Here is a 13,233-nt window from a genome sequence, read left to right as displayed (position 1 = left end):
AGTCCATGCCAAACATAATCCCAAACTGAACCAGTCCCACTTGCCAGTTCCCGGCCCAAATCCCTCCAAACATTTCCTATTCATGTATCCATGCAAATGTCTTTTAAACATTGTAACTGTACCCGCATTCACCAGTTACTGAGGAAGTTCATTCCACATGCAAACCACCCTCTGTGTAAAAAAAATTGCCCGGTTTGTCTTTTTTAATTCTCTTTCCTCTGACTTTAAAAAAAAATGCCCCTGTAGTCTTGAAATTCCCCATTTTAGGGAATAGACAAGTACCATCAACTCTATCTATATCTCTCATTTTATAAACTTCCATCAGGTCACCTCTGAACCTCCTACACTCCAGTAAAAAAAGTCCCAGCTTTTTCAGCCTTTCTTTATAACTCAAGCCTTCCATACCCCGCAACATCCTGGTAAATCTCTTCCAAACTCTCTCCAGCTTAAACTATCCCTTTTAAACTTTGCACCAGTGTGTTCATATGCTTGATGCTGTACCTGTGTTATTTTGCTCAGGGTTAACACCTGGTAATAGCCTCTGTACTGACAAGGTATACATTGGGTATGTACAGTGTGATTAGAGAAAGGTATAAGCTAAAAATAGCATTAAAATATTTGTTGCGACACATGGAGTGGTTAAAAACGGAGTTCATGATTCATCCCTCACCTGGTCATTTACACAGTTCAAACTTGAACCTTGTTTTGCAACATGTCTACTCTAAAAATGAATACATTTTAGAAAATCCTTAAATCTCAAAATAGCTTCAAATAAACAGCATTGATGTGGAAAACTGATAAAGGCAGATTTGGAATTGATGCAAGCAAATTTTTCAATTTACAGTCTGACAACACAGAGATGATTTAAAACTGGGTGGAAGAGACAAAAGCATTCGAGTCATTTAGGAAGCACTGACAGACAGTACAGTCCCTTTCTGACAAAGTAAAGAAATTGGTTAAGTGTCACTCTTCATTCCAATTCTGTTACGATCTCAACCAAGATAATTATCTTCAACCATACACTAACTAGTTTAAAGTGAGTTAAAATAGTTAATAAGTTTGGTTTAGGACATTCAACTATTTGACTTATATGTAGAAAAGACTATCATTCATTTCTCAGAATCTACACCTTGGAAGTGGGCTGTTCAGCCAATCAAGTTCACAGTGATCCTCCGAACAGCATCCCAGACCCACCCCTTTACTCTATGACTGTAATCCTGCATTTCCCATGGCTAATCCATCTAGTTTGCCCATCCCTAGACACTATGGGCAATTTAGCATGGCCAATTCACCTACCCTGCACATCTTTGGACTATCGGAGGAAACCGGAACACCTGGAGGTGAAGCACACAGACACAGGGACAATGTGCAAACTCTACATAGTTGCCCGAATTGAACCTGGGTCCCTGGTGCTGAGATTGCTGGTCGTCTTTTAAAATTCTTTTACCAAACCACATAAAATATTTTTGAAAAAGTGCTGGAATCAAGGTAATCCTTGATTTTTAATGTCTTACCTGGATGGCTGCTTGTGGCATATGACAGTAAGAATCCACGTCCTGATATATGGGAGCCACTTTTAAACTGAATGCTTACTTCATTGCTGTCTATGTGGATTTCTCTGGAGTCCAAGTTTAGGCTTCCACAATAAGTACCTATATATACATAGGAAACTATTTCATGACACTTACATTAGTCCAAATTTACATTTTAAAAATATTATTTGAATACATAATAGTCACAACACTTCAAAATAAGCACTGTAAGACATTTTGAGGGCGTGGTAAAGTGTGACAGAAACATTAGCTTTTCTTTCTTATTGATGCGTTTACTTTTTAAGCAGATTTCTGCATTATGAAAAGCACTGAATTTCTCTTAGAAAGGATTTATAATTTTAAAAGGGTACCTGCCAAAGAAGATAGAATGACTAATTTTAGACTGAGCTAACAAAACAGGTTGCATGTTTTCCTGCACCATAAAATTCCAGGATTCACAATTAGTCATTACTTCCTCCAATCATAAACCAAGAACTTCCAAATGTAAACAACTTCAACAAACAAAAAAAAATCTAGATTCATTAAATCTGATAATTAGATTTGGATTATAGATTATATTTGAACATTCTCTTTGTATGTCATAAAAATAAACTAATTCTAATGGAAAAACAATACTGATCACTGGCACAGCTTTATTTGAATTTCTCAGCATTTGACTGTTTTTAATAATGCGCTTAAAGGTATGGCATATTACAGTAAAATATATCATCATCATAATGTGCATGTGCAATTATAGGATATTAATCTTTAGTTTCACTATCTGGTAAAATGCTTAGAGTTGTTTTAACAAAAAGGAAGGAAGGAAACAACTTGAGCTGCATAGACATGATTTTAAGATGACTGCAAAAAGCACTTGCCTGCAAGTCACAGCCACAGAAGTGAAATTACCAAGGAACATGCTTGGACAGTTCACCTGCAAAGTTTCATACCTGCAATTGATTCAACTCTCTTAGAAAACACACACAAATAATCGAAGGACAAAAAGCCATCAGACACCTTGACAACAGAAAGTGCCAAGGACAAAGCAGATCTATCAACACTCATTATACTAAGAGGGGCTGAGGACACCCCCTATCTGTTTCAATGGCGTTTTAACAGCTTTCACAATGTCAGATTAAAATGCCTTTCTTAACACCGATTGACTTCAATATGTGACAATAGTCAGTTAGCATATGACCAAAACCCACACTTATGAGAAGGTATTTTTATAATAAAATGCAGGAAGTCTGAAGTAAAAACTGAAAATGCTGGACTCAAAATGTTCCCTTTGTTTCTCTCTCTATAAATACTGCCAGACTTGCTGAGTTTCTCCAGTATTTTGTGTTTGTATTAGCTTTGATTATAAACTTGTCTGTTTATTACAACAGGCAGCAAAATTCAAGATGACCTGCAATATCAAACAGTAACATCAGCTGCCTCTTAATACATTTATTTTTAAAAAGTTGGTCCATATTTCTGTTACTGTTTGGAATACATCACAAGAGTTAAAGAATTCTACTTGAAAGGAACTTCATATGCCACTCCGAACAAGGTCAGATTAGAGTTTAAAAGAGACTGTTTTCAGACAAACAACAGCTTGTATGTGCCAAAACATCACTGGAATTTGAGTCTGACTCTGTGTTGTATGATTCAGGAGAGTTTTACCTATTAATGGTCCTTATATTTTTAACTGAGGGAACTTTTCAAAAAAAGCAAACTCTCCACTTAACAATTCATGAGATCTAGCTGGCTTATTTCTACACATAGCTTAATATTGTCAAGTTCATACCAGTTTGGGAATTTAAATAGATGTAGATTAGATTACTTTACAGTGTGGAAACAGGCCCTTCGGCCCAACAAGTCCACACCGACCCGCCGAAGTGCAACCCACCCATACCCCTACATTTACCCCTTACCTAACACTACGGGCAATTTAGCATGGCCAATTCACCTGACCTGCACATCTTTGGACTGTGGGAGGAAACCGGAGTACCTGGAGGAAACCCACACAGACACGGGGAGAACGTGCAAACTCCACACAGACAGTCACCTGAGGCAGGAATTGAACTCGGGTCTCTGGTGCTGTGAGGCAGCAGTGCTAACCACTGTGCCACTGTGCCGCCCTGTTTCAAAAATCTTTTTAAAAAATCCATCTGTGCTATAACCAACCTCAGGATTGAAAGGGAGTAATGTTATCAAATGCAATATGGTCTGAATGATTGCCTAATGCCAGATAATAATTTACATATTTGGCAAACAATATTGACAATGTGATAACCTTGCAGAGAAGATTGGAACTGGCATTTCTGTTAATCACCTTAAAACAGATGTTCAAATGATTATCCATTTGCATGCTAACCATATGCATATTAACACATTCAAACTTTTTATTTGCAGCATGTTGCAAATTCACACTGAAGAAGTACTTTTGAAATGTAGTTACTGTGAAATTAGTGAATGCAGTAACATTTTGCTTACACGAAGGATGGATACACACAGACACCTCCTCCCACCCCACCCAGCAATTGTCTGCATGAATATGTTAGTTAACGGATAAATCCAGCCAACAATCAAACAGTATTCCAATTCTTCAAACAGTGAAATAGCATCTTGAACATTTACGAGAAAGGAAAGAGGAGGAGTCGGTCTAACAACATATTTGTCAAATTGCTGGAAGTTCACTCACTTGTCATGGTCTACTTGATCTGGAAGACTAAAATCAGCAATCATGTAACTTTCTTTTTTCCCCCAGAGAAAACATGTCCATGCTCAAGTTATAACTTTGTATGGATCTAGGGGATGGCTTCAGACAAAGCTGAATGCTGAATACAGGATTAAAGACAGGATTCTTGGCAGTGTGGAGGAACAGAGGGATCTTGGTGTTCAAGTACATAGGTTCCTCAAAGTTGCCACCCAAGTAGATAGGGTTGTTAAGAAAGCATATGGGCGTTTTGGCTTTCATTAACAGGGGATTAAGTTTAAGATTTGTGAGGTTTTGCTACAGCTCTACAAGTCCCTGGTGAGACCACACTTGGAATATTGTGTCCAGTTCTGGTCGTCCTACTATAGGAAAGATATAGAGGCTTTGGAGAGGGTGCAAAGATGGTTGCAAATAGTGCTGAACATTGTGTTGTAAAGCTACTTCTGACCTTATGATGGAGGGCAAGTCATTAATGAAGCAGCTTAAGGTGGTTGGGCCCAGGGCACTATTCTGAGGACCTTCTGTAGCGATGTCCTGGAGCTGACTGACCACAAACCATCAACCACAACTGGTGGAGTGTTTGTCCCTTGGTATGTATTGACTCAAATTAATCTGAGTGTTAAACAACTGGAAGCCATGGATGAACCGGAAGACCCACTCCCTACTGAGGTCCAGGTCTGAGACGTTCAAGTCAGGTAAGCCTGACCTATACAGGAAATCTAAAGATGATCTTCGCAAAGCCATTAGGGACTGTTAGGGTTGCCCATGACAGAGCAGCACAAAATGGCCAACAACTACCCCACCTAACTCTGCAGTAATGGCTGACAGTAATTGAGAGCCTTGGGAAAATATTTTCTTTAATATAGTCTCACTAAGTTGGACATTAGCAAGACTGTTTAATCAAGGTTACTGGCTAGGCTGGAATGTACAGCTGCACGTTCTTATACAGAAAAGGATATTTTGCACGAAGTAGTTGTTTGTCTTGAATTTTTTTTAATCAAGCTGTTTCAATATCAAAGTAGATTTTAGTTAGGGTTCTTCACATAATCATAGATATAGATTCCATGATAGTTGTAGATATATAGATGAAAAATCACCAAATGATTCAGCCAATAGAAATGCCCCCCCTTATCACTGAAGTCATGGCCAGGGCTGGACCAACAGCCTGCCCATCTCTTTAAGGTGCTGCACCAAAGAGCCAATCACACAGGTATAACCCAGGGTCACTGACAGATGATAGGGGTCCTGCACTCTAAGCTTCAATTGTACACACTCTGAAGGTTTTGTGTGCCTCACTATGAAAAACAAAAATCTGAAGCTGTAACAAAGTTCTACCAAAATAAAGTTGTACTTGAATCTACCACCGGACTTCGACTCTCCTTGGAAAATATGAGATCTAACAGTGATGCCAAGAGACGATATCAGACTAAACTAGAGTCCCAGACTAACCACACAAACACAGTGACTGTAGCAAGGTATATGTGATACAATGGGCTACAAAGCCAAGTTGAGTAGAATTGCTGACAACAACACATCTCTCGTTGATGAGCTCAATGCATTCTGTGCTCGTTCTGAACAGTAAGTCAGTGAAAGTGTCACTTCCCCTGACAGCCTTGGGTGCACCTAGACACACAGTTACTGCCGCAGACTTCAGATCGGCCTTCCTGAGGGTGAGCCCATGGATAGCGACTGGCCCGGATGGAGTCCCCAGCCGTGCATTCAAATCCCGTGTGGACCAGCTGGCGGGAGTATTTGCAAACATCTTTAATCTCTCTTTTCTATGATGTGAAGTTCCCACCTGCTTCAAGAATACCACTGTCATCCTGATGCCAAAGAAAAATTAGGCATGTGCCCTAATGACTATTGTCCTGTGGGTCTAACATCTATTATTATTATGTGCTTTGTGCGGTCACTATTGACACACATCAATTCCAACCTCCCAGATTACCTTGATCAACTACAACTTGCCTACTGTTACACAAGTCCATGGCAGACACCATCTCCTTAGCCCTGAACTCATCCCTGGAAGATCTGGATAACAAGAACACCCATGTCAGATACCTATTTATTGATTTTGGCTCCCCCTTCAACATCACCATTCCAATAAAACTCACCTCCAATGCCTCAGATTCTACAACTGGATTCTCAACGTCATGACCCAAAGATCGCATTCAGTAAAGACAGGCGACAACATCTTCTCCACACTAATCCTTAACACCAATGCTCCACTTAGCTGTGTACTCATCCCCTTAGTATACTCCTTATACACTCATGACCATGTGCTCAACTTCAGCTCTAACTCCATTTACAGATTTGGTGATGGCCCACTCTAATGTGGGTCGGATTTCAAACAATGACAAGACCGAGTACTGGAAAGAGATTGACAGTTTAATGGAATTGTGTAAAGACAACAATCTTTCCCTCAATGTCAGCAAAACGAAGGAGCTGGTCATTGCCTTCACAAATGGAGTGGAGTACACACACCAGTCTGTATCAATGTGCTGAGGTGGAGATGGTCAAGAGCGTCAAGTTCTGAGGAGTAACTATCACCAACAATCTGTCCTGGTCTATTCACGTAGAAACAACAGTCAAGAAAGCACATCAACACCTCTACTCCCTCAGAAGGTTCATTAAATTCAGCACATCCACAATGACTCTTTCCATTTTTTACAGACGCACCATAAAAAGTAGCCTATCCGGATGCATCACTGCTTGGTACTGCAACTGTTCTTTCCAAGAGTTCAAGAAATTACAGATTGTTGTGAACACAGCCCAATCCATCACTAAAGCTCGCCTTCCTGCCATTGACTCCGTCTACACTTCCTGTTGTCTTGGGAAAGCAGCCAACATGATCAAAGACCCCTCCCATCCCAGTTATCTTCCATCGGGCAGAAGATACAAAAATTTGAAAACATATGTCAACAGATAACAGTGGGGAAGAAGCTGTTCTTTTTATCAGATTTATGAAAGGACCTCTTAAAGATTAGAGCTAACCTTCCTCTGCACCTTCTCTGTAACTGTAACACTATATTTTCCATTCTGTTCTAATATCCTGATGTACTTATATAAAGGTATGCTTTGTCTGGATAGCACACAAAACAATACTTTTCACTTCATCTCCATACATGTGACAATAAGAAGTCAAATCAAATCAAATGATTCCAGCTTTGCTCAGGCTCCTTGATGCCACTCTTGGTTCAACATGACCTTAGTGTTAAGGCCAGTCACTGTCACCTCACATCTGGAATTCAGCTGTTTTGTCCATGTTTGAACCAAGGCTGCAATGAGATCAGGAGCTGAGTGGCCCTGGCAGAATCCAAACTGGGCATCACTGAGCAGGTTATTGCTGAGCAGATGCTGCTTGACAGCACTGTTGATGAGACCTTCTAGCACGTTAATTATAATCAAGAGTAGACCGATGGGGCAGTAATTGGCTGGGTTGGATTTGTCCTGCTTTTTGTGTAGAGGATATATCTAGGCAATTTTCCACATTGTCAAGTAGGTGCAGTCTTGTATCTGTAGCAGAACAGCTTGGCTGGGGTGTGGCAACCTTTGGTGCACAAGTCTTCAGTACTATAGCCAGAATTTTGTCAGGGCCCAAAACCTTTGTAGAGCCTCCAAACACTTCTTGACATCACGTGGAGTGAATCAACTCGGCTGAAGACTGGTATCTGTGATGCAGGGAAGCATTGGAGAAGGCCGAGATAGACCATCCACTCAGCATTGCTGGCAGGAGATTGTGTAAATGCTTCTGCCTGATCTTTTGCACTGATGTACTGCTGTCTTCCACCATTGAGGATGGGATATTTTTCAAGCCTCCTCCTCCAGTGAATTGTTTAATTGTTCATTACCATTCATGACTAGATGTGGCAGGAGTGCAGAGCTTAGATCTGATCCATTGGTTGTAGAATCGCTTAACTCTATCTATAACCTGCTGTTTGGTGTGCAAGTCTACCAATTTGGTAATTTCATCAGGTCAGCATAATTTTCAGTGCTGCTCCTGGCATAAAAATAAACCAAAAACCGTGGATGCTGGAAATTTGAAACTAAAACAGAAATTGCTGGAGAAACACAACAGGTCTAGCAGCATCTATGGAGAGAAAGGAGAGTCAGCAATTTGGGTCCAGGCACCCATCATTATAACACATGCTCTGGCATACCCTCCTGCATGCATCATTGAAACGGAGTTGTTCCCCTGGCTTGATGGTAATGGTTGAGTGGGGAAAATGCTGGGCCATGAGATTGCAGATTGTGCGCGAATATAATTCTGCTGCTGTTGATGGCCCACAGCAGCTCATGAATGCAGCTTTGAGTTGGTCAATTTGGCCAAAGGGTGATTCATTTAGCACGGTGATAGTGCCATACAACTTGCTGGTGGGTATTCCTAATGTGAAGGCAGAACCTCATCGCCATAATGACTGTGCAGTGGTTACTGTTACCAATACCGCCATGGACAGATGCCTCTGCAGCAGACAGTTTGGAAAGAATTAGGCCAAGTATGCTCTTTCCTATTATTGGTTCCCTCACCAACTGCCACAGACCCAGCCTCGCAGCTATGAGCTTTAGGAACCTGATCAGCTCGACCAAAAGGCTGCTGTCAAACCACTCTTCATGGTGGGTATTGAAATCCCCCATTTGGGGGGCATTTTGCACCCTTGCCACCCTCACTGCTTCCTTCAAGTATTGGTTAACATGGAGGAGCACTGATTCATCAGCTGACAGAGGACAGTATATGGTAACCAACACCTTATTTATGAGACTGCATGGGGTCCGGAGTTAATGTTCAGAACTCTCATGGCAACGTGCTCCCTCTACATCACTGTGCCATCTCTTTTGCTGGGTGTGTCCTGCTGATGCGACAGGACATATCCAGGGATGGTGATGGTGGTGTCTGGAACATTGTCTGTAAGGTACGATTCTGAGAGTATGAATATGTCAGGCTGCTGCTTGGTTAGACTATGAGACAGCTCTCCCAAGTTTGACACATGCTTCCAAGGGTTCACAAGGAGGTGTTTGCAGGCTCGACAGGGCTGTTTCTATTGTTGTCTTTTCTGGTGCTTTGGTCAATGCCAGGTGGTCCATCCAGTTTCATTGCTTTGTTGAATGTCACAGTGGTTGATACTGAGAATATTAGCTGAGGTTCTGGATTAATAGTCCAGTGATAATACCACTCGGAAGGTTTATTATTATGAGCTAATTAGTTTTATTCACAAGTTTACATACCTGCCAAACAAACAGTGTGCCGATGTTAATCAGGTCAGAGGTCAAACACTCAGTGCCAAATTTCTGAAGGAGATCAGCAAACAAATAGCCATTTAGAATTTCACTATCAGCAAATAATGTCACGAAGTAAACAACTTATGACTAACATAACATATTTGACTTGGTGGATAATAATGATGAGATCAACAGCACTCATCACTAGCATGGATTAAGTCAGATAGCAGCTTCTTCATGATATATAGAGTCGATTACAGCAAAAATTGAGGTGGGAAAATTGGAGGGCAATTGAAGTCGATAACGGGGCAATTTAGAACACATCTGTGTCAACTGGAATTTTCCAATGTGCAAACACGTCCCAAACAGCAGCCAAACCAAAGTTCAGCAAAGTGGCTCCCCAGGGCGTGGCTCAAATCCCATAGTAAAGGCCAGGCAACTGACACTTGTACAAATTTGTTTTCTTCTAACTCCTTTCTCTCTTTCTCTCGCTTTCCCCTTTTGTTGGCATTAACAGCTCTTATCTCAGGAAATGAAGATGCTGATGAGTCATTGCCTCCTATTGGTTCTTCAGTTTTGGAAGTCAGCCAACCAGCCTTAACTTTAGATAGCAAACATCCCCTTTGGTACTTATTGGCCAATCCAGTCAAATTCAATGTTGGATTACTGGACAATTTACACTGAACACGAGGCAGCGCAACCTACATTTGACCCCAATGTCAAAGTAAATCTTGTCCCTGATGTGCAGATAACCGAAGGAATCCAGATGGATCTGTCAGAAATCCCTACTTTGACTGTATGCTGTGTTGCAGACTTTGCTGACAAGCTTAGTATTAAAATGAATCTTAATCACTAGAACTTCCACAACAAAAACTACTGCTGAAGTTAGAATTGGGCAAAGCAACGGATTGTTTAAATCTCAGAATAGGTAATAATCACTTCTGAATGATCGGTGAGTCTGAAAACTAAATTTTAAGACTGTCAAGTGGAGTACCTCAAGAAAATTAACAGAGATTTTAATAAAATTATAACATAATTTTAATTATTTTGTCATCACTTAATTCCATCTGTATTTTCAAACCTATATTTTGGTTTCTGTATATGATTTAATTACAACTTAGATGTGCCAGCTTATAAATCCTAGTTTAGAATTTGCAAGTTGGATTTCCAATGAGGAGGAGTCCAGATGCAGGGGAGTGGAGGTAAGATTGTGTGCTCAGAAAACATCATTGGTTCCCAGTGCCTCAAGGGATGCATTTACACTTTCAAAGCTGGGAGCATCTGTGGAGAGGTATCAGAGTTTATGTTTCAGGTCCTCAAGGAAGGGTCACTGGACCCGAAACATTAACTCTGACTTGTCCTCACAGATACTGACAGTCCTGCTGAGCTTTCCAGCAATCTCTATTTGTATTTCTGATTTACAGCATCCGTGATTCTTTCTATTTCAATTAATCGTTTGTTGAATTTGTAGTCAAGCTCATTAAGGGATTGAGGAGTACAGATAGCAATTTTCATGTTATCAATGCAGGGAACATAAAGAGTCTGAGTTATGTTTATGAGTAGCTTTCATGGTCTCAGCAAGAAGCCACTAGTGTTCATGAATGCAACGTGAAAACGCTGTATGAAAATGGGAGATTTCAAATTAGTTGCTCATGCAGTGGCAAAGTTGCCATGGTGAGAGCTGAGTAACTTGCTTTTGTAGGGGTTAATCTTTCAGAGGATGTGGGCATCATTGGCTGGGCTAGTATCTCTTGCCCATTTCTAATTGCCTTAATGTGACTGACATCCATTTTGACATAGACCCTTCCCGTGGTCTCTACCTCTCCCTCACTTTTGATGGTTCCCATTGCCTATAATGGCTAACTGGCTGCATGGGTGATTTACAGGTGGAGTCATACAGGAATAGAGATGTACAGCACAGAGACAGACCCTTCGGTCCAATTCATCCATACCGACCAAATACCTAACCTAATCTAGTCCCATGAGAGCCCATACTAAAGTTCATATAGATCATGTCTACCACTCTGCCCTCATCAATCCTCTTTGTTACTTCTTCAAAAACTCAATCAATCTCTTGAGACATGATTTCCAACGCACAAAGCCAAGTTGACTATCCCGAATCAGACCTTGCTTTCCAAATACATGTACATCCTGTCCCTCCGGTTTCCTCCAACAACTTGCCAACCAATGACATCAGGCTCACCAGTCTATAGTTCCCTGGCTTGTCCTTACCACCTTTCTTAAATAGTGGCACCTTCTGTCTTCTGGCACCTCATCTGTGACTATCGATGATACAAATATCTCAGCAAGGAGCCCAGCAATCACTCCCTAGTTTCCCACAGAGTTCTAGGGTACACCTGATCAGGTCCTGGGGATTTATCCACTTTTATGTCATAGAGTCAGAGAGATGTACAGCATGGAAACAGACCCTTTGGTCCAACCCATCCACGCCGACCAGATATCCCAACCCAATCTAGTCCCACCTGCCAGCACCCAGCCCATATCCCTCCAAACCTTTCTTATTCATATACCCATCCAACTGCCTCTTAAATGTTGCAATTGTACCAGCCTCCCTCACATCCTCTGGCAGCTCATTCCATACATGTACCACTGTGTGAAAAAGTTGCCCCATAAGACTCATATCTTTCCCTTCTCACCCTAAACCTATGCCCTCTCATTCTGGACTCCCTGACCCCAGGGAAAAGACTGTCCATTTATCCTATCCATGCCCCTCAATTTTGTAAACCACTTTAAGGTCACCTCTCAGCCTCCAATGCTCTAGGGAAAACAGCCCCAGCCTGTTCAACCTCTCCTGAAAGCTCAAATCCTCCAACCCTGGAAACATCCTTGTAAATCTTTTCTGAAACCTTTCAAGTTTCACAACATCCTTCCGATAGGAGGGGGACCAGAATTGCACACAATATTCCAACAGTGGCCCAAGCAATGACCTGTACAGCCGCAACATGACCTCCCAACGCCTGTACTCAATATTCTGACCAATAAATGAAAGCATACCAAATGCCTTCTTCACAATCCTGTCTCCCTGTGACTCCATTTTCAAGTAGTAATGAACCTGCACTCCAAGATCTCTTTGTTCAGCACCACTCCCTACGACCTTACCATTAAGTCCTACTAAAATTTGCCTTCACAAAATGCAGCAACTTGCCTTTATCTAAATTAAACTCCATCTACCACTTCTCAGCCCATTGGCCATTCTGTGTTTCAAGACATCCAGCACCCCCTCCTCTATAATATGGACATTTTTCAAGATGTCACCATCTATTTCCACATTCTATATCTTCCATGTCTTTCTCCACAGTAAACACTGATGCAAAATACTCATTTAGTATCACCCCTATCTTCTGTGGCTCCACACAAAGGCTGCCTTGCTGATCTTTGAGGGGTCCCATTCTCTCCATAGCTACCCTTTTGTTCTTAATGTATTTATCAACTCCGTTTGGATTGTCCTTAACCATATTTGCCAAAGCTAATTCATGTCCCCTTTTCTCCCTCCTGATTTCCCTCTTAAGTATACTCCCATTGCCTTTATAATCTTCCAAGGATTTCTTGGATCTCTCTTGTCTATACCTGGCATATGCTTCCTTCTTTTTCTGAACCAAAACCTCAATGCCTCTCATCATCCAGATTTCTCTATACCTACCAGCCTTTCCTTTCACCCTGACAGGGTGGACTCTTTGTCTCATTTCTGAAGGCTTCCCATTTTCCAGCTATCCCTTTACCTGTAAACATCTGCCTCCAATCAGCTTTCGAAAGTTCTTGCCT

At 41.3% G+C, this 13,233-nt stretch overlaps 1 protein-coding gene across 1 annotated transcript in view; it reads right to left on the bottom strand.

Moving 5' to 3' along the window:
- dcbld1 (discoidin, CUB and LCCL domain containing 1) overlaps positions 1-13,233 on the bottom strand; it is a 106,444-nt gene that overhangs the window by 51,708 nt on the left and 41,503 nt on the right. The window contains exon 3 of the mRNA XM_072555827.1: positions 1,515-1,652. Within this exon, the coding sequence (XP_072411928.1) occupies positions 1,515-1,652 (138 nt within the window). The remainder of the gene's footprint in view (positions 1-1,514; positions 1,653-13,233) is intronic.

Source organism: Chiloscyllium punctatum, chromosome 3, assembly GCF_047496795.1.
Source record: "Chiloscyllium punctatum isolate Juve2018m chromosome 3, sChiPun1.3, whole genome shotgun sequence".
NCBI classification, from domain to species: Eukaryota; Metazoa; Chordata; class Chondrichthyes; order Orectolobiformes; family Hemiscylliidae; genus Chiloscyllium; species Chiloscyllium punctatum.
Note: the sequence above shows the minus strand (reverse complement) of the source record. Positions and strands in the feature narration are given on the sequence as shown.